The sequence below is a fragment of the Ascaphus truei genome, chromosome 3, assembly GCF_040206685.1.
Source record: "Ascaphus truei isolate aAscTru1 chromosome 3, aAscTru1.hap1, whole genome shotgun sequence".
Lineage (NCBI taxonomy): Eukaryota > Metazoa > Chordata > Amphibia > Anura > Ascaphidae > Ascaphus > Ascaphus truei.
The window spans coordinates 283828715-283854552 of NC_134485.1; the positions used below are offsets into that span (position 1 = coordinate 283828715).

The 25838-nt window shown below is 43.7% G+C and overlaps 1 protein-coding gene across 3 annotated transcripts in view; it reads right to left on the bottom strand.

Annotated features, from left to right (window-relative positions):
- Positions 1-2371: 2371 nt before the first annotated feature.
- Positions 2372-25838, bottom strand: part of NDFIP2 (Nedd4 family interacting protein 2) — an 82929-nt gene continuing 59462 nt past the window's right edge. For all 3 annotated transcript variants that reach the window (XM_075590875.1, XM_075590876.1, XM_075590877.1), the window contains 3 exons: positions 18640-18727; positions 9160-9284; positions 2372-2512 (listed from right to left, as the gene is read on the bottom strand). In XM_075590875.1, coding sequence (XP_075446990.1) covers positions 2432-2512; positions 9160-9284; positions 18640-18727 — 294 coding nt within the window. In that variant the 3' untranslated portion in view covers positions 2372-2431. The remainder of the gene's footprint in view (positions 2513-9159; positions 9285-18639; positions 18728-25838) is intronic.

Genomic DNA, 25838 nt, shown 5'->3' on the forward strand with positions numbered 1-25838 from the left:
CTCACGTTTGTCAGAAGGCAGATGCTTGTCCCATAGCAGAGATATAGACATGTAGTGACCAGGGTAATCCTGATAACAAAAGACAGCACACCGCAAAAGTAGTCCAACAAATGTGTATTGTGAACACAGGACTTTGGACTACTTTTGCGGTGTGCTGTCTTTTGTTATCAGGATTTCCCTGGTCACTACATGCATGTATGCATACACATATACACATACATACATACATACATATTTTACAGACACACACTCTTTTTTTCTCTAAAAAAATATTACTTTTATATTTCTGAATGATTGAATTAAAAGTTGTAGAAATATTTAGATTGATTTTAAGCAAATCATTTTTGAGACTTCTGTACTTTCATACAGATGCAGCGGCCATTATTTTAACACATACCTGGGTACATCCCGAGATGGTCAGTTGCAGACTAATGGCCCGCCGGAGTAACACAGCAGGGGTACCGGCTGTGTGAATCCTACCGGGGTCTGCCTTTATGTAATAGACGCGCAGTAAGAGAGAGGCTGAATCAGTCACTCTAATTGTGTGCCTACAGGCGATCGCGGGGGCCTCTCACCCGATCGCGGATTTTTTAAAATTATTTTTGCTTAAAGAAGCATATGAATAGCACTGTGGATTATACTGGACACGATACATAAAGCTTTGCCCCCTGCAGACGCACTTACCAGAATTCCCTCCTACTGTCTCTGTACGTTCTCCCTACCTACCAATTAGACAGTAAGCTCCTCACAGCAGGGACTCCTCTTCCTTAATGTTACTTTTATGTCTGATGCACTTATTCCCATGATCTGTTATTTATATTATCTGTTATTTATTTGATTACCACGTGTATTACTATTGTGAAGCGCTATGTACATTAATGGCGCTATATAAATAAAGACATAAAATACAATTAAAATTCTAACATTACAGTAATGTAGCTGGGCGTCTCCGGAGCTGAACCGTATTGATTTCATGTCCGGGGAACCCCTACTTTCCGAGATACAGGCCCCATTATGGGGTGCCGGTATCCCCATGTTAAAATCCTGTGAGTCATGCGACCGTGGGATCTAAACAAAGCAGAGGAGATACCGGCACCCCATACCGGGGCCTGTATCTCGGGAAGTAGGGTGTCCCTGAGGCTGAAATCAATTTTGTTCAACTCAGGAGACCCCCTGCTCCCTCACACTAGTATCAAACATCCCCCACAAAAAAAATTATTACCTTTTGTGTTCAGTTCATATACTGTGCACAAGCAAATATACACTTTAAACATACTGGTTTAATAAAATATATACTTTAAACATTTGTAAGTCCTATGGTTATGGGGAATAGAATAAGTATTTTGCTCTTGTATTCCTACTAGCCATCATATTCCCCACACACTATACCGGACTTAAATGTAAAAACTCCTTTCAACCTTATATATGGTTGGAGTACCCCAGAACCCTATGCCATGTTCTGTGTGATCAGAGCATTAACTTGGCATCCTTTCTTATACTAGGGACCCCTTTACCATTCTAGGGATACCACACATCCCTATGCCCCATTTACCTTTCTGGTCTGTGCTGAAGCAGGGAATCCTAGCGGTGAGTCGCGCAAGCGTTTAAGGGGAAATTTTGCCGGAGCAATGTGTCTCAATGTGTCAGAGAATCCGATTTGATCCCGGGTACATTTTTAGGGTTTCCAGAAAATCTGGAACCCGACTACCTAGACATTTTCTCCGTAAAACCCACCTTGAAACTCATAGCCTAGCAATCTCTGCTTGCTGGCACACCTGGAAAGATTAAAGACATAAAATTCTTTGTCGCATAATTTACAGACATGCAATGACAATCACTGGGCTCAAGAGCCGACACTCCCGAACCCCAAGTAACCAGACGGGCTTAACCTTTATTGTTGAGGCTGGTTACCACTTCACCGTCCCGGTTACGAATACTCTCTTGATGCTTTTGACGTGGCACTGCATTGTTTCAATTGCCTTGGATTTTTGTAAACACACAAGTTCTTTTAATGACCATCACCCAACCTCATAATATGGGAGGTATTCCTATTTATATCAACTAAGCTGAACAAACTTGTCCAATCGCAGCTTGTTCTGAAATATATGGGGTAACTGTAATAATGCCACCTCTAACACATGAATCGATAAGATGCTCTTTCATGCAGTCCTTCAAATTTTGAGTTGGTGCATGTGGACATTTCATAAAGTGTGTTGCATAAGTCATTTGAACTAAGAAAGGTCTTTCTTTCCTAATAATGTATGTGTTCACATTATACACATGGGTATTTCTTTATTTCTGTTTGTGTTCATTACCTGTCTTTAGGATTGAAGGACATATGCACTACTTGATCATTTGATTCAACTTATCTATTTTGGTTGGAATGCCTATCTAAGATATTAAATATTTCCAGAATGGCAATTTAATTCAGCTAGGGAAACTTACCAAGCACAAGGAATATCCACCAAAGCCAATATTGTCCATTGAAGTATCCAGTGAAATAATCAGAAAACTACAAATAAAAAGAAACAAATCAAACATTGTTATTTTTAGAAGACGTGCAATTAATACTTTAAGGGTGAAGTTGCCTGAAGTGCAATGAAGTGCTTTAAAAAGTACTCATCTGGTTAATAAAAATATAGTACATTAACATTAGTCACGTTGACAAAAACTGAATCACAGAAAACTTTATAAAAAATAAAAAAACACAATTGAGAAAACTTGTTAGAGATCTCTTAAATATTGTTTAATATACTATATACAACTATATATATGCATTTAAAATCAGAATATTATGTGCTCTTGTTACCTACTGAAGTACTATCATCCTGCACCCTTTTTCCCCTCCTTGTACCAAAACATTATAACACTGTTGCTTTAACCATTAACACCAAATCCTACTATAATCTTATCAGACGGGATGTACAGCTAACCCCTTAAAAGAAGAGCTTTTGACCTTCAGTAACCCCCTATGGCTAACCGCTGCCAAGGATACCAACCTCAAAAGCCTCAGACTCATTAAAGTCTTTTCATTTTCAAAGTAGATGTTCTTGTATTTGGTTCCCAGCAGAGAGCAGAACATGGCTAAGTGAACCTTGAAGTGGTGTTTCAACCCTGTTACTGACCATGGCAAACCGTTTTGTCCTTCTTGTGATAAGGAAATATGACGAGGCACGCTTTGAATGATACTGGGAGGATGATACTGGAGACAGGCAGTGCCTCCCTAGACAGGCTGTACGCTTCACTGATAAAATGACTGATCAAAAGTCTTCAGGATTCATTAGGCTCACTTTTTTCCTGGTCTTCAATATGGTATGCGCAAATTATTTCATAAAAAAAAACAAAAAAACAAACATACATACATTTTTTTCTGACTTGTTATAACATGCTTAATGTACAACAGTATTCTACTCTACTGAATGACAACTTTCTTGTGGAAAGACCCAGTATTAACACTTCTGCATTAAATGTAACATATACAGGCAGTCCTCGCTTTACTGACAGAATGCATCCTGCAAATCCGCGTCGGATAGTGGACCGTCAGAAAGCAGGACCCATGTTAACCGGCGGCGGTATCCATCGTCGGATACGCGAAAACAGCAGCGGATAACGCATTTTTGGACTGCATTATGCGCCGTCGGAAAACGCATGCGACGGAAAGCGGAACGGCGTAAAGCGAGGACTACTTGTACAATATTTAATTAAGTGACTGAATAATCTCCTCACTGAACACTCCAAAACCCTCTCACTAATGTTAATTATTTCAGCGCTTCTAAAATAACTTTGCTAAAGCTGTTTCACTTTTTTCTTTTTGAGATCAATTTTACCACATAACTTCCACCTAAAGCCATAATTGTAATGGCCATATAAATACAGTGCTTGTAATAGCAACATAAATGCACATCCACTTCACGTTTACAGTGCAAGGAATCTGGAGAGTCATTTAAACATCATTGTGTCCGAATATCAAATAGTTCTAAACATGGTTAGATTATGTTTATATTTATTTGGATAATGCTATAATACAGTACATAGGTATTAAGCAGACGTGTAAGCAAAGCAACTGGAGTTATACAGTACATTGGTTAATTAGCACTATGCTGCTTGGAATCAATGCAATCAATAGCATAGCACAATGTAATATTTTAAAGGAAAGTCATTTTGTTTGACACACACACACACACACACACACACACACACACACACACACACACACACACACACACACACACACTAAAACTGTAGTTTAAAAAAAATGTTGTTGAGGAACCCTATAATTACATTGTGAAATTCTGCGGAACACCGACCCTCTCTAATAGCGCATCCGAGATCAGATGCATTGTAAAGAATCCCAACCCTCTCTAATAGCGCATCCGAGATCAGATGCATTGTAAGGAACCCCAACTCTCTCTAATAGCGCATCCGAGATCAGATGCATTGTAAGGAACCCCAACTCTCTCTAATAGCGCGCCTGAGATTAAATTGATTGTAAATTCTTCTGTATTTGGTACCATTTTTTAATTAAAAATTGCAGGAAACCATTAAGGGATGTTCGGGAAACCCCAGAGTTCCTAGGAAGTGGAACCCCTGTTTAAAAACACTGCTGTAGAGTGTATGGATAAACAAATTGCGTTGCAAACTTCTTTAACCCCTTTGCTGCCACAGAAACAGCTTCAACAATCCAAACAATGTTGTGCCTCTATCAGCATAGAGATTCAAATATTTGGTAAGTAAAATGGCATTCAAAGATTTGTCCCATAAATAATCATCTAATGTTCACGTTAAACTGGTCTTTTTTTTTTTTGTTTCTCCAAACGTAGGCCTTGCCAATTGTGTTTCTATGCATCAAACATTCATAACTGATCAATAAAAATGGTATGAAGCAATAACATCTTCTAGAATGTGTCACTATAAAGTAAAGATTGCAGGTCTTCAGTGTTGAAGTTTAATGCATTATGTGCAACCCCCTACAAGCAAGGTACATTATCCTCCCCTATCTTAATTAGGCTTCCTGTATTTAAATCATAGTGGAATAAACAAATAAAAGGAGATTGAGACTATAAGAGATGTATTTATTGGAACTTCATAAAGTAGCCCCTGTAACATTAAGAACTCTTCACCGGGTAAACAGCTCCATACATCTATAAACCAGATACACTGGTGCCCATTATTATGCAGTTCTCATGCTGCCACATCTATTATTAGCACAGATGTTCCCATAACACAAGAAAATGTGCTCAAGCAATAATTGTAGCAACAGTGACACACAGTGGCAAGACAGGTGCATAACAAAAGAACTCATGATACATCGAATGCAATTTCATTTTTTTCAACAAATAAGTGGAGAGGCGGAACTAGGTATTTTTGCACCTGGGGCAAGTCCCAACTGCACCCCCCCCCTCCCCAAATGTTATAATCTAAATGCAACATGTTTATAGTTTCAGCTTTACTTTTCAGTTTGAGACATTTTAACCACCGTTTAGTTACTCTTCCTCTTGTTCCCTAGTTTTCCTCCCCTTGTGAAATTCCACACCCGATGGACAATTCGTACCCATGTTTCATGATTGAAATTCTTTGGGGCATATTCTCAAATCTCCGAGATCACCATTCCGTGTGATCTGACCCGGTTGGCCCATTGAAGCAAATGTGGCTTCTGGGTCAGATAGTATGAAACGGCGATCCCGAGCTTTGAGAATATGCCCCAAAAATTGTACAGGCATACCCCGTATTAACTTACGCAATGGGACCGGAGTACTGAATGTATGTAAAGCGAAAATGTTCTTAAAGTGAAGCACTGCCTCTTTTCCACTTATCGATGCATGTACTGTACTGCCATCGTCATATACGTGCATAACTGATGTAAATAACGCATTTGTAACAGGCTCTTTAGTCTCCCTGCATGTGCACTGCTTCGGTACAGGTAGGGAGGTGATATTGCTGTTCAGGACGTGCTGACAGGCGCATGCGTGAGCTGCCGTTTGCCTATTGGGCTATATGTCCTTACTCGCGAGTGTACTTAAAGTGAGTATCCTTAAAACTGGGGTATGCCTGTACAATAAACCAAATTCTGCACCCACTATCAGGCTGCGTACAGGGAAGATTTCCCCCGCTCAACCCACACTAGTTCCAGGGATCACTTTTCAACTACTATTTCACTGTAACTAGCATGCTCAAACATTTGTATTGTAGCTTTAATAGGCAACATTAAAAGGAACAGCCTCAGATTTTCTTCGATTACAAATTATTTACTACTGTTCTACTTCTGCTAGTGGAAACAATGCAAAACATTTGTTGCTCAAGAATACAAAATCAGAATCTAAATGGTGGTGTGATTTCAATTATTTCTATAATGTATGTATGCACTGCGTGTATATCTTTATTTAAATAGCACCATTTATGTACATAGTCCTTCACAGCAGTAAAACACACGATATAATATAACAAAAAAGCGCTTCAAACATAAAAGTAACATTAGGAAAAAGGAGTCCCTGCCCAAAGAGCTTACAATCTGAGTGGTAAGTAGGAAGAACGTACAGAGAGAGTAAACGGTTAGTGTGTCTGCAAGGGGCCAAGGAAGATGTATGAGGTGTATAGTATCAGCCACGGAGCTACCCATATGCTTTGTTAAAGAGGTGTGTTTTAAGATGCGATAAAAGGTGGATAGTGAGGGTGCCAGTCAAATATTGAGGGTAGGGTATTCCTGAGGTGTGGGGCAGTAAGGGAGAAAAGTTTTAGGCAGAAGAGGGCTTTAAATACAAGAGGGGTAGACAGAAGACATCTTTGAGTAGAACACAAGAGTCGGGATGGTGTATAGCAAGAAATTGGGGCTGAGATGTAAGGAGTAGCAGAAGCGTGTACAGCCTAAAAAGTGAGGAGAATTTTGTGTGTCTTAGGAGATTTGATAAGAAGCCAGGGAAGGTAGTTCAGCAAGAGAGACACAGACAGATTTAGGAGAAAGTAAAGTGATTCTAGTAGCAGAGTTTAGGATAAATTGAAGGGGAGACTGGTGAGAGGAAGGAAGGCCGGACAGTAGAAGGTTACAATAGTCGAGACAGGAGAAAATTAGGGCCTGTGTTAAAGTTTTAGCAGAAGAGCAACAGAGGAAAGGGTGTATCTTTGAGATGTTATGGAGAAAAACAACTACAGATTTGGACTACATAGTCAACAGAGGAAAATGTGAGGGAGTGGAATATGACACCTACAGTAGGCAGTGTGCTTGTGATACTTGGTGTATGATAGTGCTGCCAACAGTAATGGAGAAGGGGGCAGTATGTCCATGCTTGGGAGGAAGTATGAGGAGCTCCATCTTTGACATGTTAAGTTTGAGTCAGCGGAGAGCAATCCAGGATGACATAACGGAGAGTCATTCAGAGACTTTGGTCTGTACAGCAAGTGTAAGATCAGTGGTTGAAAAGTAAATTTGTGCGTCATCAGGATAGAGGGGATATTTGAACCCAAGAGATGTGATAAGGTCACCTATAAAGTGTGTAAAGAGAAAAGAGAAGAGATCCCAGAATAGACCCCTGGGGTAAGCCACAGGGAGATCGACAGAGAATGAGGAGGTGTTAGTAAATGAGACACTGAAAGTACGATGGGAGAGATAAGAGGAAATCCAGAATACAGCTCTGTTACGGATACCAAGAGTATGGAGAATGTGAAGGAGAAGAGGGTGGGCCACCGTATCACAGGCTGCAGAGAGGTTGAGCAATATGAGCAGAGTGTAATGATCTTTGTCTTAGGCAGAATGGAGGTCATTAGTTATTTTAGTGAGGGCGGTTACCGTGGAGTGAGCAGTGCGGAAGTCAGATTGTAGAGGATCTAGGAGAGAGAGAGGTGAGAAAATGGAGCAAGCGAGAGAATACAAGGTGTTCAAGGAGTTTAGAGTCAAAAGGCAGGAAGGGGAAGGGAGAAAGGTCGATAGGACGATAGAGACGTGTAGGGTCAAGCTTGCTATTTTTGAGTAAGGATATAACTGTAGCATGTTTGATGGAGGAGGGAAAGGCTAATAAACACACATATACCCAGCAAGCTCTATACATTTAGCCATGCCCACTAGCACTCCAATGGACACACACACACATTTATATATATATATATTTTTTATGTGGTAATTTTGGGGGGGGGGGGGTTTAGAGGTTGCTGGGTATCTGTGTGTTTATTAACTGTTTCCAGTTGTCTCAGCTGTTTTGGAGGTTAGTGTGGCTGCTCCCTCCCAGGGTTTAAGATAGCCCCTCCCCACTATCTAAATAGGCACTTCTCTTTCATGCAGCTGGTTGTGACAGATCCAATGCGATAATTCTTCCTCTAACTATAGAGGTAAATAAGAATTTTAATCAGTGTTAGGACCTGCAATATTTGGTCATGCCTTGAAGTGGCTTGCAGGCTTAAAATGCTTTGGCCAAAGGGTTTAACTAAATGACCCTTTTTCACGAGATATATATGTATTGCACTGTATATTTTTGTCATATTGGATGCATCTTTGGACTTTTGTTTTTTGTAGGAGGGAAAGGTATCAGAGTAGAGGGAGGAGATGAAAATGTGAGTGTAGGGATTAGAGTAGGAACAAGAGGTTTGAGGAGATGTGAGTGAATGGGGTCGAGAGGGCAAGTGGTAGAGGGAGAAGAGTAGATCAGCAGTGACACATCTTCGTCCATGACAGCTGAGAAAGAGTTGAGGAAGACAGGAGAGTTAACAAGAGGTGTAGAATGTGAGGAGGATATAGAGAGGATGTCTTGACAAATGGAATCCACCTTTGTCTTGAAATAGTCAGCAAAGTCCTGAGGTGAAATGGAGGAAGAAAAACCGGTAACAGATGGCATTCTGAGTAGAGAGTCAAAGACAGAGAAGAGGCGGCGTGCGTTAGACGTGTGAGTGTTGATTAGCGAAGAGAAGTAGGTTTGTTTAGACTGGGATATGGCAGAGTTGAAACAGGATAGGATAAATTTGTAGTTAAGAAAATCTGCCACAGTATGAGATTTCCCAGAGGAACGAGTGCAGGAACGCAGCATGCGTGTGTGGCTATAAATGAAAAGAACATTGCGACATTGCATCTGCATTTAAACCTATAAATGTGTTTTATTAACTTAAAAAAAGAGAAAAAATCCCCTTGTATTACTGCTTTTTGCTTAAAAAGATAAAAGTATGTTGTGGCTGACTTACCCTTACAATTAGAATCCATTTGATCAGTGAGAGACCAAAACCACAAATTGCTCCATATCTCCCAGCAATTGTGTTGGTTATGCAGAAAGATAAACAAAATCCAATCCAATTGAAAATGAATGCCACTATAATAAGAGAAATATAATTAATAAAAGCAGAACTTCTCTACTGCATACAGTATAAAAAATACACACAACCATCTAGTTGCAACATGCCCAATTACATTGTACCTTGTCATAAATATCTTGTTAAAGCATTATAATTTAAAGTGTCTTTTTAACTGTAATTGTAATTCTTCACCTGCATCTCAAAACTTCCCAACGTGTCGGAAATACTGGTCATCTTGTTTTCATTTGAATAGGAGTGCACACATTCTCTCATGACATGATGCTTACTTTGTACCTTTCTAAGGAATGTATTTATTTTCTTAAAATCTTCAAGCACAAAAAGTTCCTTCAAAGCTGAATTTAAATTTTACCAGTATTTTAGCCCACTGTGCTACTTACTAATCTAGAAAAGAAATGATGTGGTGCTGCTATAATTAAAGCACAGACTACCCAAAGGTTGCTGTACTGCATTGCTCATCATTGCTTCATCGTAAAACCCATCACATACACATATCACTGCAAGGACTGCCAATTGCAAATGGACCTGAATGGCAGTTTTCGGATGATCGCAGTGCAATCGCCTGTATCCGACCTTACTGAATACGGGTCACTTCCTAAAACTTGGCCCCCGCTTTTTAAGTGTTTGGCTACCTCCTTCTGACCAATGCTTCAAAGTAACCACATGATAGACTGAATACTATTTTCATACAAACCAGACGGTGGTTCATAAAAAACCCTATGGTTTTTCAGAAGTTTGATGTTATAGCAGCCTTAAATGCTCTATTGCGAAAGTAAAGTTCATGCAGTCTGCAACGTTAAAAATGTTAGATGCCTTTTCTTTTTCATTATACATTAGAGCCTCGATTATCCAACTTTCTGTTATCCGACACATCGTTTTATCCGACATCTACGTGCTACCCCCCATCTCCTCACTACTGTCAGTGGCAGGAGGACTAAAAACCACGGGAGCGAAGCAGCACAGGAGGAAAACAGCTGGCAGCAGGAGAAGAGGACTGCCAGCGGAAAGGAGTTAGACAGCGGGCGGCGGTGGCAGCAGGAGAAGACCATGAGACCATGTGAGCGGAGCAGGAGAAGAGCGGCGCTGACAGTCCTCTTCTTCTGCCGCAAGCTGTCTTTTCCTCCTGTGCTGCTTCGCTCCCGTGGTCTTCAGTCTCTTCTGCGGTCGCCGGTAAGCCTGATATTTTCCGTATTATCCATAATTTTTGGTTATCAGACACGCCATCGTCCCGTTTACGTCAGATAATCGGGACTCTACTGTACTGACAAAATACCACACTGCGACAAAGTAAGTCACATTGGGAGAGTAGTGCTTCATGAAACAAAGTGCTCTATAGTTACAATACACAACACTGCCGATACAATTATACAGGTACAGTCCTTGCCCCAATCTTACACAGGGCCACAAACAGAACTATTGGGGGCCAGAACAAATTAAACGAGCAGGGCCCCCTCTGGCGCACCTGGAGTCCCTGGGGGAGGGTAGGCGAGATATGGACCTGGAGGAGTAAGAGAGCGAGAGAGAGGAGGGGCGAAGAGAGAAAATGGGGGGGGGGGGTGGGGGGGGGGGGAGAAGAGAGAAAATGGGGGGGGAAGAGAGAAAATGGGGGGGGGAGAGAGAAAATGGGGGGGGGGGGAGAGAGAGTAGGGGGGGGGGAGAGAGAGTAGGGGGAGGGAGATTAGGGGGGGTGGGAAAGAAAGTAGGGGGGTGGAGAGAGTAGGGGGGTGGAAAGAGAGTAGGGGGGAGAGAGTAGGGGGAGAGAGTAGGGGGGGAGAGAGAGTAGGGGGGGAGAGAGTGTAGGGGGAGGGAAGAGAGTAGGGGGAGGGAAGAGAGTAGGGGGGAGGGAAGAGAGTAGGGGAGAGAGTAGGGGAGAGAGAGAGTAGGGGGGGAGAGAGTAGGGGGAGGGAACAGAGTAGGGGGGAGGGAAGAGAGTAGGGGGGAGGGAAGAGAGTAGGGGGAGGGAAGAGAGTAGGGGGGGAGGGAAGAGAGTAGGGTAAAGAGAGTAGGGGGGAGAGAGAGTAGGGGGGGGAGAGAGAGTAGGGGGGAGAGGGAGTGGGGGGGGAAGAGAGAGTAGGGGGGAAGAGAGAGTAGGGGGGAAGAGAGTAGGGGGGAAGAGAGTAGGGGGGAAGAGAGAGTAGGGGGGAAGAGAGAGTAGGGGGGTAGAGAGAGTAGGGGGTAGAGAGAGTAGGGGGTAAGAGATAGTAGGGGGGAAGAGAGTAGGGAGGAAGAGAGAGTAGGGGGGGAAGAGAGAGTAGGGGGGAAGAGAGAGTAGGGGGGGAAGAGAGAGTAGGGGGGGAAAAGAGAGTAGGGGGGAAGAGAGAGTAGGGGGGAAGAAAGATGAGAGGGAGACACAAAGGGAGGGGGGGAGAGATACAGTGAAAGGGGGGCGGACAGGAGCCTACCCCCCGCCCTAGAGGATTGAGGGGGCCTATTGAGAGGCCTGTGGAGAGGGCTTGCTGAGCTGCATGCTGGAAGTTGTGCACGAAGGTGCCCGACAGGGAAGCCTGCCTTCCACCAACCTATAGTATGCTGTCTCGAGCACACCTTCCAGCAGGTTCCTTCTATGGATCAGGACACTTTGTTTGTTTGCTGGCAGGAGGCTCAGGTCCCTTTACACACCGGGCACGGGACAGGAGTCCCGGCTGTGTCCTGTACCCCAACCCCCCCCCCCCCCCTTCCATCAGCAGCTCTCACCTAACCGTTTTAGTGCCAGAGGCACAAAGAGATGACCAAGGTCTAAAGAAACAGATGTAATGGTAGGGGGTAACCTGATAAGTGTATAAGGGTTAAAAAAGTGTCAGCTCTTAAACCCAGCAACAGTAAATGCATAATCTATAAAATGCGTTAAAGAATTTATGTGTTTTTGCCTTTCCAGGAATGCCAGCAAGCAGGGATTGCTAGGGTATGAGTTTCAAGGGTTTTTTTGCAGAGAAATAGTTGGCAGAATGTGCCTGGGTAGTTGGGGTCCAGAATTGTTGGTCCCCTTAAAAATGTAACTGAGAATCATGCTTGGTTCTCAGAAACATGTAGGCACATTGTCCCGGCAATATCTCCCCTTGGAAACACTTGCGCGACTCACTGCTAGGGTTCCCTGCTTCAGCACAGCCCAGAAAGATAAATGGGGCAAAGGGATGCAAAGTGACCCTGAAACTATGAGGGGTCCCTAGGTTAAGGGGGATATCCAGTTAATGCCCAGAACCTGTATTGGGGTTCATGGGCACTCCAACCATAATTAGAAGGTTGTGAGAGGACTCAGATTCCATTCCAAGTCTCTGAGATAGGTGTTGGGAATAAAGGCAATTAAAAAATAAAGTGTAGCTTTCTATTCTATTCCCCATACCCAGAGACATAGGAAATATAAAGTATATTTTATTAATAGTTTGTTTAATATGGTATATACTGTTGTGCACGGTAAATGAGCTGGGACATTCAGAACCAATGTTCCAACAGGTTCCCAGGGCTACCAAGTTAGGTGCCAGTAAGTCTGCCACCAGAGGATAACAGGGGTGTGAAGACCATTTAGGTAGCAGGGCGGGGCTTAAGAACCCATGTCCTGGGATGAAAGGCAGTCGTCCGGGCTGCCATTTGTCTCACCAGACTTGGAGGAGCCTGACCCAGCAGTGGCATCTGAATAACAAGGGACTAAGGTGGCAAACTTCGCATGTCCTTGGCAGATTCAGATTCTCCGCTTACCCAGCTTTCCAGGCCGACAATGCTCTGATTGGCTGTAGTATTTTGTGAATGAACTCCAAAATACTATAAGAAACCTCTAAGCCAATCACCGGTAAGATTCTGAGCGCCAGAAGTAGGGCGGGTTTTTTCAAAGTGCTCTTGCGCGAACAGCAGAGCACCAGCTTCAGAAAAGTCTGTCCGTAAAATATTCTAAGTCCAGCTTTTTGTGACCAAGTTCTCAGAAAGGAACGTAGCGGTCATGGATGGGATTTCAAGCTGATTTGAGTTCCAGGACATTTGGAGCAAGTCCCGGTCAAGCACAAACTCTGTTTTAGAGTGCACAGCAGCTAACAAAGTCTAGTTTTTGACCCCAGTCCCTAAGTGTGTCTTTTCACCTGTATTTTGTGTTCTACTGTGTGTATGTCTATTTTTGTGAATAAATCTCAATTTATTTCATTACCTTGTTTTGCTCAATTTATGATCCTGGTAAAAGGTGTACAATAAACCTGGTCTCCAACAGGAACCGGAATATCAACCAGACTCCAGTTCAAAGTCGGTGTCATTGTTTCAGTACCTTTAATCCCTGTGTCACTCCTTCTGTATTTTTTGTTGTTGTTTTTAGTATTACGTAATAAATTCTGAAGACAATATTGATTAGGTTCCACTGCAAGGCTTGGAGTCCCAGTAAGCAACATTATAGGCTAAAGCTGTAAAATTCTGGGCATTATTGAAATCCCTGCTCTCTGTTTGGTTAAAATTCCAGGCATTATTCATTCAGTAATGCCCGGAATTTTTGCAGCTTATTATGTGTTTATTTCCAATGTGTTTATTTCCAGCCAATCAGCTTTCAGAACAGCTCTGAGACAGGGCAGAGGATTGGTCAGGAATAAGCAGCGTGGCAGTGACCCCATCCTCCGTGAACAGAGCTGCCAGATTCAGTTGAATTGGGGAGGGAGAGAGTGTGTGTGTGCGTGTAGAGGTGCAGCGTGTGTGTGCAGAGGTGCAGCGTGTGTGTGTGTGTGTAGAGGTGCAGCGTGTGTGTGTGTGTGTGTGTGTGTGTGTGTGTGTGTGTGTGTGTGTGTAGAGGTGCAGAGTGTGTGTGTGTGTGTGTGTGTGTGTGTGTGTGTGTGTGTGTGTGTGTGTGTGTGTGTGTGTGTGTGTGTGTGTAGAGGTGCAGTGTGTGTGTGTGTGTGTGTGTGTGTATGTGTGTGTGTGTGTGTGTAGAGGTGCAGCGTGTGTGTGTGTGTGTGTGTAGAGGTGCAGCGTGTGTGTGTATAGAGGTGCAGCGTGTGTGTGTGTGTAGAGGTGCAGCGTGTGTGCGTGTAGAGGTGCAGCGTGTGTGTGTGTGTAGAGGTGCAGCGTGTGTGTGTGTATATAGAGGTGCAGCGTGTGTGTGTGTCTGTGTAGAGGTGCAGCGTGTGTGTATATAGAGGTGCAGCGTGTGTGTGTGTAGAGGTGCAGCGTGTGTGTGGATAGAGGTGCAGCGTGTGTGTGGATAGAGGTGCAGCGTGTGTGTGGGTAGAGGTGCAGCGTGTGTGCGTGTGTGTAGAGGTGCAGCGTGTGTGCGTGTGTGTAGAGGTGCAGCGTGTGTGTAGAGGTGCAGCGTGTGTGCGTGTGTGTAGAGGTGCAGCGTGTGTGTAGAGATGCAGCGTGTGTGCGTGTGTGTAGAGGTGCAGCGTTTGTGCGTGTGTGTAGAGGTGCAGCGTGTGTGCAGAGGTGCAGCGTGTGTGCAGAGGTGCAGCGTGTGTGCAGAGGTGCAGCGTGTGTGCAGAGGTGCAGCGTGTGTGCGTGTGTGTGTAGAGGTGCAGCGTGTGTGTGTGTGTAGAGGTGCAGCGTGTGTGTATAGAGGTGCAGCGTGTGTGTGTGTGTGTGTGTGTGTGTGTGTGTGTGTGTGTGTGTGTGTAGAGGTGCAGTGTGTGTGTGTGTGTAGAGGTACAGCGTGTGTGTGTGAGTAGAGGTGCAGCGTGCGTGCGCGTGTAGAGGTGCAGCGTGCGTGCGCGTGTAGAGGTGCAGCGTGCGTGCGTAGAGGTGCAGCGTGCGTGCGCGTGTAGAGGTGCAGCGTGCGTGCGCGTGTAGAGGTGTGTGCGCGTGTAGAGGTGCGTGCGCGTGTAGAGCTGCAGCGTGCGTGCACGTGTAGAGCTGCAGCGTGCGTGCACGTGTAGAGCTGCAGCGTGCGTGCACGTGTAGAGCTGCAGCGTGCGTGCACGTGTAGAGGTGCAGCGTGTGCGTGTTAAGCTGCAGCGTGTGCGTGTTGAGCTGCCGCCACGTGACAGCCTCTGAACAAATCAATGGCAAGGTCGCTTGCGACGTCGCTGTATAGCAAAATACAACTTTCCCGGGTGACGACGGCGATGGGTGACGTCATCTGTCGCGTCGCCATCGCGCGCACTATAAAGGGGGCGGCCCAAGTCCCTTCTACAGCGCACGCCATCGTTCAAGCTCCGCTCCGCCCCTCCCCAGTCAGGCCTGTCCCAGTTACTACATTGTCGCGCATCTTTCCCCAGAGGTGCGCAACAGGTTTTCAGTCAGGCAGGGGAATTTAAACTCAGAGTTTGCGACGGAGGCATGGCCACACCCACCCCGGCGGTTCAGCCAATGAGGGCGAACCAGCCCCGTGAGGTCATGGCCACGCCCCTGCAAACCTACCGCCACGCCCCCTTCCGTCGCAAACGCTCCCACTCTCCCAGGACTGCAGATGGCGGTGCAGCGCTGTGCACGCGCCGCCCCTCCGCCAAGCGCGCGTGCAACTGAACGCACTGGGACCTCACCCTAAGTGCGGCCTAAAAAGGTATTAATGTTCATTATGGGATTTAATGCAAGGCAAATTAGATGGGTCTGCCTATTAGAGCATTGCTATGGTGTACACACAATATAGGACATGGTTTAGAAGTGTAATTACTATTTTGTAAACAGTTTTATTTAAATTATAATTGTATGTATTCAGATTGTACACATGGATTCCACTATGATTTTGTTCTAAAATTCTCTAGTTATTGTTTTTTCTGTGCCACAATCTTTTTTGTATAACTATCAGTATGTATTATATGGACACATTTACTACACACACTTTTATTCCATAAAATATTCTGGTGATGGGAATCTGTTGCCACTGAATTGGAAAATCAGCATGTGCTCCATTTTGTGCTTTTAGGCCAGGAAACAAAGCTCACTCATGTAATGCGCATATTCACCACTAGATGGAGGCTTCCTACTTAAAAATACATAATTGAAGCATAACCTCTCTCTCTGAATAGTTGATATCATTTAGTTCCCTGCTGTTCTGTAGTCTAAAATCAAGAGACTATTCTCCATTATATTATTAAAAAGTGTCACTTTCATAATGTAAGACTTGTTTGTAGGAACACATGAAATGGACCATTCAGATTTGTCTATTAAACACTGCACATGAAGACATAAGAGGCGAAAATACAACAAATACATTGCAGACTCCTGCCTTACACTGAACAATTCTGTCCAATTGTTATTACACCACGCAACTACCTAATCCCTGATTCAATGTAACTGAAAGTTAGACAATATTCACGACCAGAGTGACCACCAGCACAACATGTATGCAATTACACTGCATATTTATATATACAGCAATAAAGAAAATGACTTGGCTGTAATAACAGCACTAAAAACACCCTGTAAACATGAAGAGGCATAATTGTGATTACAGGTCATCAGTGAGGCATCAGGAAAACCTTTCAGAAACTAGCTAACAATATATTTGGATTGTGAAAGCGCATACATTCAGTTTGCCAAACAAAACATTGCTTGACAGTCACTTGCAACTCATTTCCTTTCAGGGAGGATGGAAGACCTGTATTTATTTACAGTACAATATTGATGATAACCAAGGTGGTCTCCATCTCTTGTTGTCCTTTTAGTGTTTTAAAGTGTCTCCTCTGTGCTACCTACTAATCATGGTGCGGGCGTACCATCATCTAAAAAACAACTGGGTTATTTTGTGTTGCAAACGGATACAAATTAGTAGTTGATATATAGTGCATAGTAACACTTAAGAGCTGACAATGAGAATTGTGTTGCTTATCCCTGCCAATTAAGATTTGTACTATTGGTGTAACAAATACCACCGACCACAAGAACCAAATCTAATAATAAAGTTAATCACAGCTACGCAATCAACAAAAATAGAAAACACATGAAAGCAACAATACTACATTCCTATTTTTCTTATTTTATATGTAAAGCATGTGACAATGTATAACTTTACATTCTTACCTAAGATGACAAATCGTTTTGGTGCTCCTGTTTTAAATCTGTAAAAATCCTGATTGTGTGACTAACTAAATGGCCGCCTTCTGACTGTGCTGCAGTCAGTGAAATGCTACAACTGCAATGTAACCTATTCCCAAGTGTAGCACATTGTTACATCTTTCAGAGCAATACACAGTCTGCTGTTGGGAACACAGCAACAGATGTGTGTGATACTTTGTTGCCAAAGGCAGAGCTCATAAAGGTGTCTCAGACACCTGTTTCAATAGAGGGAGTGGATTTTACTTTCTAAGGCCTCGTTCATGGTGCAGGCTTCGGAGGGAGGGCGTGCTGCCGTGCGTGCTGCCGTGGGACACAAAGTATTCAAATTGAATACTGGTTGTCAGGGTAGCAGCTGCACTGTCTCCGAAGTACGGAGTTGACGCTGGCTACAGTTTCAATAAACAAAAAATTCGTTTTTTGAAGCTGCAGCAGCGTCACTGGGACCGAGGCAGCCAATGAAATCATTCTTGAGAATGATTTCATGACTGCAACTTGGATCCCTAACCTGCCGTCTGTAGCCCCGCCCCCTCAACTCCTGAAAAAGTCTGCTGGGGAGGATGAACACACATCGCCCAGCAGACTGCCGCCCTCCCTCCCGAACGCCCTCCCTCCAACTCCTGCCTCTGGCACCCTGAACGAGGCCTAAATTGTTGCTGTACCAAGCAAAGAACTCAGAATTATTTTTAAAAGAAATGATGCAAAATCCAAAACAAGCACGAAAACAAAAATGTAGAAAAAGAAAAGGAAGGGGAAAAGTAGTAAATGAAATAAACACTTTTTGGTTGTATATTATGGTTTGTATAGCGAAACCCTACCCTAATCATTTACAACTTTTCAATAAGCTGCCTAACCAGTTAATACACACAATTGGATACTTTAATAACAATGCCTAAACCCACAAAATGACTACACAAACAAAGGATATGATTGTAAAATGTACAAAAATTCCTGCAAAAATATAACAGTAGGAAAAGGAATATGAGAAAGTATACTCAATCGCATGCGCCTTCATACCACATAAATGAATAGAGTTTATAAGCAGATGTTTTTGGCTAAAATTATATATTGTGTACCTCTTTGTAGCTCGTTATGCATGCTTGTCCTTATATGTACAGTATGTAACGGTTTACATCATTATCAAATCTCCGTACCCCACTGCAGAATAATTGGGCGCTTTAGAAATAAATGATATTACAAGGTGCAGTCAAAAAAAGTGGGGGGAAAAATTTGTAATAATTATTTGTTCATTTGCTCATAAGAAATGAAGGCTACTAAAAAAACAGTAGTAACCATTTTTGGCAAATCCTCTGGAACCTTCTGTCACAAACTAGAGAAACCATGTTTCAAAACAAACATATTTGAAAAGATAATAGTTATGAACACATGAAAATGACTTACTAAAGAATGCCAGCATGAAGATGCCATCATTTCCAACTCTCAGCTGATCAGCATCACTGAAGTCATCCCGTGGTGGGTATTCTTCTTCCTGTTTGAATACATTGTCAATATGTCAGTAGTGCATATGTATCTGCTGTGTGAAAACAGTGGGGAATGAAAAGCATATTCATATGGGTCAATAAAAACACAGACATTTAGGCCATTACAAACTAGATATTGGTTGTTACAAAAATATTCGATAGCCATTTGGAAGTACAGATAACTAAAACATAAATGTTTCTACAGCCCTTGTTTTTTTTTTTTTTATGTAAATAGAATGAATAAATAGCAAGTAATTTTATTTATTTTTTATTTTTTAAACCCCCATTGAAATACTAGGCTAATCAAAAAGTATTTATTTAGAGATGGATTCTTTTCAATTCTAGGATACTGAAACTGTAAAAAAAAAAAAAAAACACACCTCTCTCTAAGCAGAATTTGCTCCCTGTTGAGAATCTGAACTTATTAACCACAACTGGGAAAATATAGGCAGCAACCTCCATTTCAGAACACACAGAATCTGATAGTTCTACACCTCATCTCTTTCTGCCGCAAGCAAGTCTTGTTTGAGACTGGCATGAAAATAGTTGCCATGTACCTTTTTAATTTAGGATACAAGAGGCTCTATCGTAATGACAATGTAATGACAATTTTAGCAATATTACTTTCCTTCCATTTTTATTTAACATACAGTCAAGTCTTCCAGCAGTAACTTTAACAAATGAGGAATATTATCAAATAATGCCACAACATTTTGTTCACCAAGAAATGCCTTTAAGCACATGACAAAAATCACAGCAACATTATTACCAACAGAGCCAAGAAATACAAAGAAATGCAGGTATACTCTGTTTATTTCAATATACAGTATATGCAAAAACATTTCAGGTATGTCAGGGATATCCAATCTTAACAGTATAATGTAAGCCTACTCTGTACATATAGCACTTCTAATTAATGCACAGGCAAACACACGATATGCCGATAGCATTGGGGGGAGGGAGGTGAACCTGCAAAATACACACAAACACAAAAATGTTTGTCTCTGTGAATTGAACATAAATCTGAAAAAATTATGAACTGTAAATTTGTGTATTTTTATTATTTTAATATTCTGTTTATTTTAGCTGCTAATTTTGTAATTAAAATTAAAACGTTCTTTAATATATGTACTAATAAGTAAGTGTTTCAATTATTCATACATTCCATGAGGAATAAAATGTAAATGAGTTGACAGTTTTCAAATAGCCAGTTCATTGTGTTTGTCCACTATAACTTTTGAGTTTCATAGGGATATTACTTGTTGGAGTCTCCTCTTATAGACCAGAACATGGAAACGTTACCAATACTGCACCATATTTATTTCCAGGGGGATGAAGTTTATCCCAAAATGTGCATTTAACAAGGTGGCTTTATGACAGATACATTAAGAGAAAGCCTCCAAAGTCATTGAATATATAAATTATGAATATGATTAAGCACTTCAATGTATTGAAGACTTCTTATAGATCGTGGAAATACAACATGCCATTGGTTATTTTTTTATTGTTTTTGTTATATCTTTTTTTGTAGGGAAGCAAGGAGGACTTAGAAAATCTAGAAATGACAAAGGAATTATCCAGAACTAAATAATAAAACAAATGTTTAAAGTGTCTTGCGGCGGCCTGAGGTGAGGTCTGGGACGGTGCTTAAAGTGGTGCAGGCTGCCGACACCATGCTCCGCCGCCCACAGGACACGATGTCTTGGTGTAGGTAGGAAGTGGTAACGGGGGTGCACCCGCCGGGTGCGGGAGATGGCGCGGGGGCGAGCAGTGGTGGCTGCACGGTCGCTGGCGGGCTGGGGGAGGCGGGGAGCCCCCTGCTCGGATCGCGGCCTTTTCTCTCTCCCCTGCCCCCCCTCCAGTCACTCACATCCGTTTCTGCCTCTGTTATCCAGTGCGTGTGTGGGTATAGAGGAGAGAGTGTGTGAATCAGTGGCTGTGTGTGTGTGTGTATAGGGGAGTGTGTGAGTATAGGGGAGTGTGTGTGTATAGGGGAGTGTGTGTATCAGTGGCTGTGTGTATAGGGGAGAGTGTGTGTGTATGTATCAGTGGGTGTGTGTAGGGGAGAGAGTGTGTATGTGTATGTGTGTGTGCGTGTGTGTGTGTGTATCTGTGTGTGTGTGTGTATAGGGGAGAGAGTGTGTGTATGTATGTGTGTGTGTGTGTGTATAGGGGAGAGTGTGTGTGTGTGTGTGTGTGTGTGTGTGTGTGTGTGTGTGTGTGTGTGTGTGTGTGTGTGTGTGTGTGTGTGTGTGTGTGTGTGTGTGTGTGTGAATAGGGGTGTGTGTGTGTGTGTGTGTATGTATCAGTGGGTGTGTGGGGGTGTGTGTGTGTGTGTGTAGGGGATAGTGTGTGTGTGTGTGTATCTCTGTGTGTGTGTGTGTGTGTGTGTGTGTGTGTGTGTGTGTGTGTGTGTGTGTGTGTGTGTAGGGGACAGTGTGTGTGTATCTGTGTGTGTGTATAGGGGAGTGTGTGTGTGTGTGTGTATGGGAGTGTGTGTGTATATCAGTGGCTGTGTGTGTGTGTGTGTATATCAGTGGCTGTGTGTGTGTCTGTGCTGCCTCTGTTATCCAGTGCGTGTGTGGGTATAGGGGAGAGAGTGTGTGTATCAGTGGCTGTGTGTATAGGGGAGAGTGTGAGTGTGTGTATGTATCAGTGGGTGTGTGTGTGTAGGGGAGAGAGTGTGTATGTGTGTGTGTGTGTGTGTGTGTGTGTGTGTGTGTGTGTGTGTGTGTGTGTGTGTATGTGTATAAGGGAGTGTGTGTGTGTGTGTGTGTGTGTGTATCTGTGTTTGTGTGTGTATATAGGGGAGTGTGTGTGTGTGTGTGTGTGTGTGTGTGTGTGTGTGTGTGTGTGTGTGTGTGTGTGTGTGTGTGTGTGTGTATAGGGGAGAGTGTGTGTGAATCTGTGTGTGTGTATAGGGGAGTGTGTGTGTGTATAGGGGAGAGTGTGTGTGAATCTGTGTGTGTGTATAGGGGAGTGTGTGTGTGTATAGGGGAGTGTGTGTGTGTGTGTGTGTGTGTGTGTGTGTGTGTGTGTGTGTGTGTGTGTGTGTGTGTGTGTGTGTGTGTGTGTGTGTAGGGGAGTGTGTGTGTATAGGGGAGAGTGTGTGTGAATCTGTGTGTGTGTATAGGGGAGTGTGTGTGTGTATAGGGGAGTGTGTGTGTGTGTGTGTGTGTGTGTGTGTGTGTGTGTGTGTGTGTGTGTGTGTGTGTGTGTGTGTGTGTGTGTGTGTGTAGGGGAGTGTGTGTGTATATATATATGGGAGAGAGTGTGTGTGTGTATCAGTGGCTGTGTGTGTATAGGGGAGTGTGTGTGTGTGTGTGTGTATGTATCAGTGGGTGTGTGTGTGTGTATGTGTATAGGGGAGAGAGTGTGTGTGTGTGTGTATGTGTATAGGGGAGTGTGTGTGTGTGTATGTATCAGTGGGTGTGTGTGTGTGTATGAGTATAGGGGAGAGAGTGTGTGTGTGTGTGTGTGTGTGTGTGTGTGTGTGTGTGTGTGTGTGTGTGTGTATATATATATATATGTAGGGGAGTGTGTGTGTGTGTGTGTGTGTGTGTGTGTGTGTGTGTGTGTGTGTGTGTGTGTGTGTGTGTATAGGGGAGTGTGTGTGTGTATCTCTGTGTGTGTGTATAGGGGAGAGAGTGTGTGTATCTCTGTGTGTGTGTATAGGGGAGAGAGTGTGTGTATCTGTGTGCGTGTATAGGGAAGTGTGTGTGTGTGTGTGTGTGTGTGTGTGTGTGTGTGTGTGTGTGTGTGTGTGTGTGTGTGTGTGTGTGTGTGTGTGTGTGTGTGTAGGGGAGTGTGGGTGGGTGTGAATATATATATGGGAGAGAGTGTGTGTTTGTATCAGTGGCTGTTGTGTGTATAGGGGAGTGTGTGTGTATATATCAGTGGCTGTGTGTGTGTGTGTGTGTGTGTGTGTGTGTGTGTGTATCAGTGGCTGTGTGTGTGTCTGTGCTTGCCAGCAGTGGCTGTGTCTGTTCAGGTCTAACTGTGTGGGTGTCTGTGCGTGGTCAGTGTCTGTGTTGGTCTGTCTGTGCGAGTGTCTATAGGTCAGTGAAAGTGTGCGACTGTGCAGGTCAGAGAGAGAATGGGGACGGGGGGAAGAGAGAGAATAGAGGGGATTGGGAGAATATATGAAATCTGTATGGACATTCATAACTGTTTTATTTTACCTATAGGCGATACATTTTTTAGTGGGTCACGAAGGAGAAGTTCAAAAATAACCGGGTCGCGTTTGGGAAACACTGGCTTAGAGGATTTTGTAGGACACTTGCTGGTAGTGCTAGGTACTACCATAACTAGGTAATGGTGAGAATCTTGCTGTGATCATTTCAACTAATTATTACCATTGTGTAAACACATGTGGAGTTAAAAAGTAAGGGGTGTTTATTTATTTTTAGGACTGAACAAGCAACAGCTTAGTATTAAGAACACTGCCTTTTGCAAGTTGTAAATCCAGACTGGAACTCAGTGTCAGTCTTCTGTCATTCTGGGCAAGTCACTTTATCTCCCCATGAATCAGGCACCAACAGTAGATTATAAGCTCGTCAAGCAGGGACTTAATGTAAACACAAAAAACAAAACTGTGCGCTACTACCTAACTACCTATAAAGTTTAAATGTATAAATATATACAGTGCAGTGACTATACCATCAATTTAGTGATAAAAAATTAAACCACAACTCCCACAGTGAGATAGTTAAACATTAAATAATAAGTGCCACATAACCGTGTTGGGGATAATGGCGTCTGCAGCTGTAAACGCAGGGGTGGCTCAGCACCCCACACACACTAAGAGAAGGGAAACAAAAGAAAACAGCGCACAACGCCAAATAGTGAAGCAAATTCAACAATATATTATAGAATTAAAAAGGGGGTAATATATCTGCGTACATAAAAAAGGTTGGTAAAAGGCATGTAGTGTGTATCACACTGTTTACCACTCGGCTGTTAGCTGTAGATTCAGGTGCTTGCTTCCCTCTGCTGCTGCAGCTCAGTTGATTCTGACACATAGACAAAGGCCAATGTAAGCAGATATAAGGCAATAGAATGTTACATCCAACTAGTTTCGTAGAATTAACTACTTCTTCTCTGAAGAAGTAGTTAATTCTACGAAACTAGTTGGATGTAACATTCTATTGCCTTATATCTGCTTACATTGGCCTTTGTCTATGTGTTGGCCTGTCCTGTTTTTATTTCATCCTGTGTGCTGTTTTGGACACTTGTGAGAGACTCTGTAAGACTGTTCAAACTTCCCTATTGAATCCACCACTGCTGCGAAGACAGCAGCAAGCTGCGTTTTAACCTCTCTGCAGAGGATACACCTGCCAAGGTACAGGAGCAGCTTCATATCGGCTAGGAAGCAGGAGCGATTTCACCGAGCCCCAGTACCAGCTGCTGAACCTGGATGCATGAAGGGAAATCCCCTTGGGAGTGAAAAGACTGACGTCCTGCCCCAGAATCAACTGAGCTGCAGCAGCAGAGGGAAGCAAGCACCTGAATCTACAGCTAACAGCCGAGTGGTAAACAGTGTGATACACACTACATGCCTTTTACCAACCTTTTTTATGTACGCAGATATATTACCCCCTTTTTAATTCTATAATATATTGTTGAATTTGCTTCACTATTTGGCGTTGTGCGCTGTTTTCTTTTGTTTCCCTTCTCTTAGGGACTTAATGTGCCTGCAAAATGCTATGTACAGCATGGTGTGTACATCAGAAATGTATTACAAATACAAAACCACTGCACTACAATATTTAGAATAATGGGTCAGCTGATTAGCAACGTAACGGCACCGACATATAGAAAGAAATAGGCAGGTTTCTCATTTTCTTAGCATGTTAAATATATGTTCTCCACAACTGCAAAAAAATATTGAGCACTAGCTGAGAGACCCGGCGTTGCCCGGGATGTAATTTTGGGGGGGCGGACGACAGGGTTGGGCTTCCCCCGGGTGACTGACTGAATGGGTGGGTGACTGAATGGGTGGGTGACTGACTGAATGGGTGGGTGACTGACTGAGTGGGTGGGTGACTGACTGAGTGGGTGGGTGACTGACTGAGTGGGTGGGTGACTGACTGAGTGGGTGGGTGACTGACTGAGTGGGTGACTGACTGAGTGGGTGACTGAGTGGGTGGGTGGGTGACTGAGTGAGTGGGTGGGTGACTGAGTGAGTGGGTGGGTGGGTGACTGAGTGAGTGGGTGACTGAGTGAGTGGGTGGGTGAGTGAGTGGGTGACTGAGTGAGTGGGTGGGTGAGTGGGTGGGTGACTGAGTGAGTGAGTGGGTGACTGAGTGAGTGGGTGACTGAGTGAGTGAGTGGGTGACTGAGTGAGTGAAAGTGGGTGACTGAGTGAGTGAAAGTGGGTGACTGAGTGAGTGAAAGTGGGTGACTGAGTGAGTGAAAGTGGGTGACTGAGTGAGTGAAAGTGGGTGACTGAGTGAGTGAAAGTGGGTGACTGAGTGAAAATGGGTGACTGAGTGAAAGTGGGTGACTGAGTGAAAGTGGGTGACTGAGTGAAAGTGGGTGACTGAGTGAAAGTGGGTGACTGAGTGAAAGTGGGTGACTGAGTGAAAGTGGGTGACTGAGTGAAAGTGGGTGACTGAGTGAAAGTGGGTGACTGAGTGAAAGTGGGTGACTGAGAGAAAGTGGGTGACTGAGTGAAAGTGGGTGACTGAGTGAAAGTGGGTGACTGAGTGAAAGTGGGTGACTGAGTGAAAGTGGGTGACTGAGTGAAAATGGGTGACTGAGTGAAAGTGGGTGACTGAGTGAAAGTGGGTGACTGAGTGAAAGTGGGTGACTGAGTGAAAGTGGGTGACTGAGTGAAAGTGGGTGACTGAGTGAAAGTGGGTGACTGAGTGAAAGTGGGTGACTGAGTGAAAGTGGGTGACTGAGTGAAAGTGGGTGACTGAGTGAAAGTGGGTGACTGGGTGGGTGTGTGGGTGACTGAGTGAGTGGGTGACTGAGTGGGTGACTAAGTGAGTGGGTGGGTGACTGAGTGAGTGGGTGGGTGACTAAGTGAGTGGGTGGGTGGGTGAGTGGGTGAAAGTGGGTGACTGGGTGAAAGTGGGTGACTGGGTGAAAGTGACTGGGTGACAGTGCGTGGGT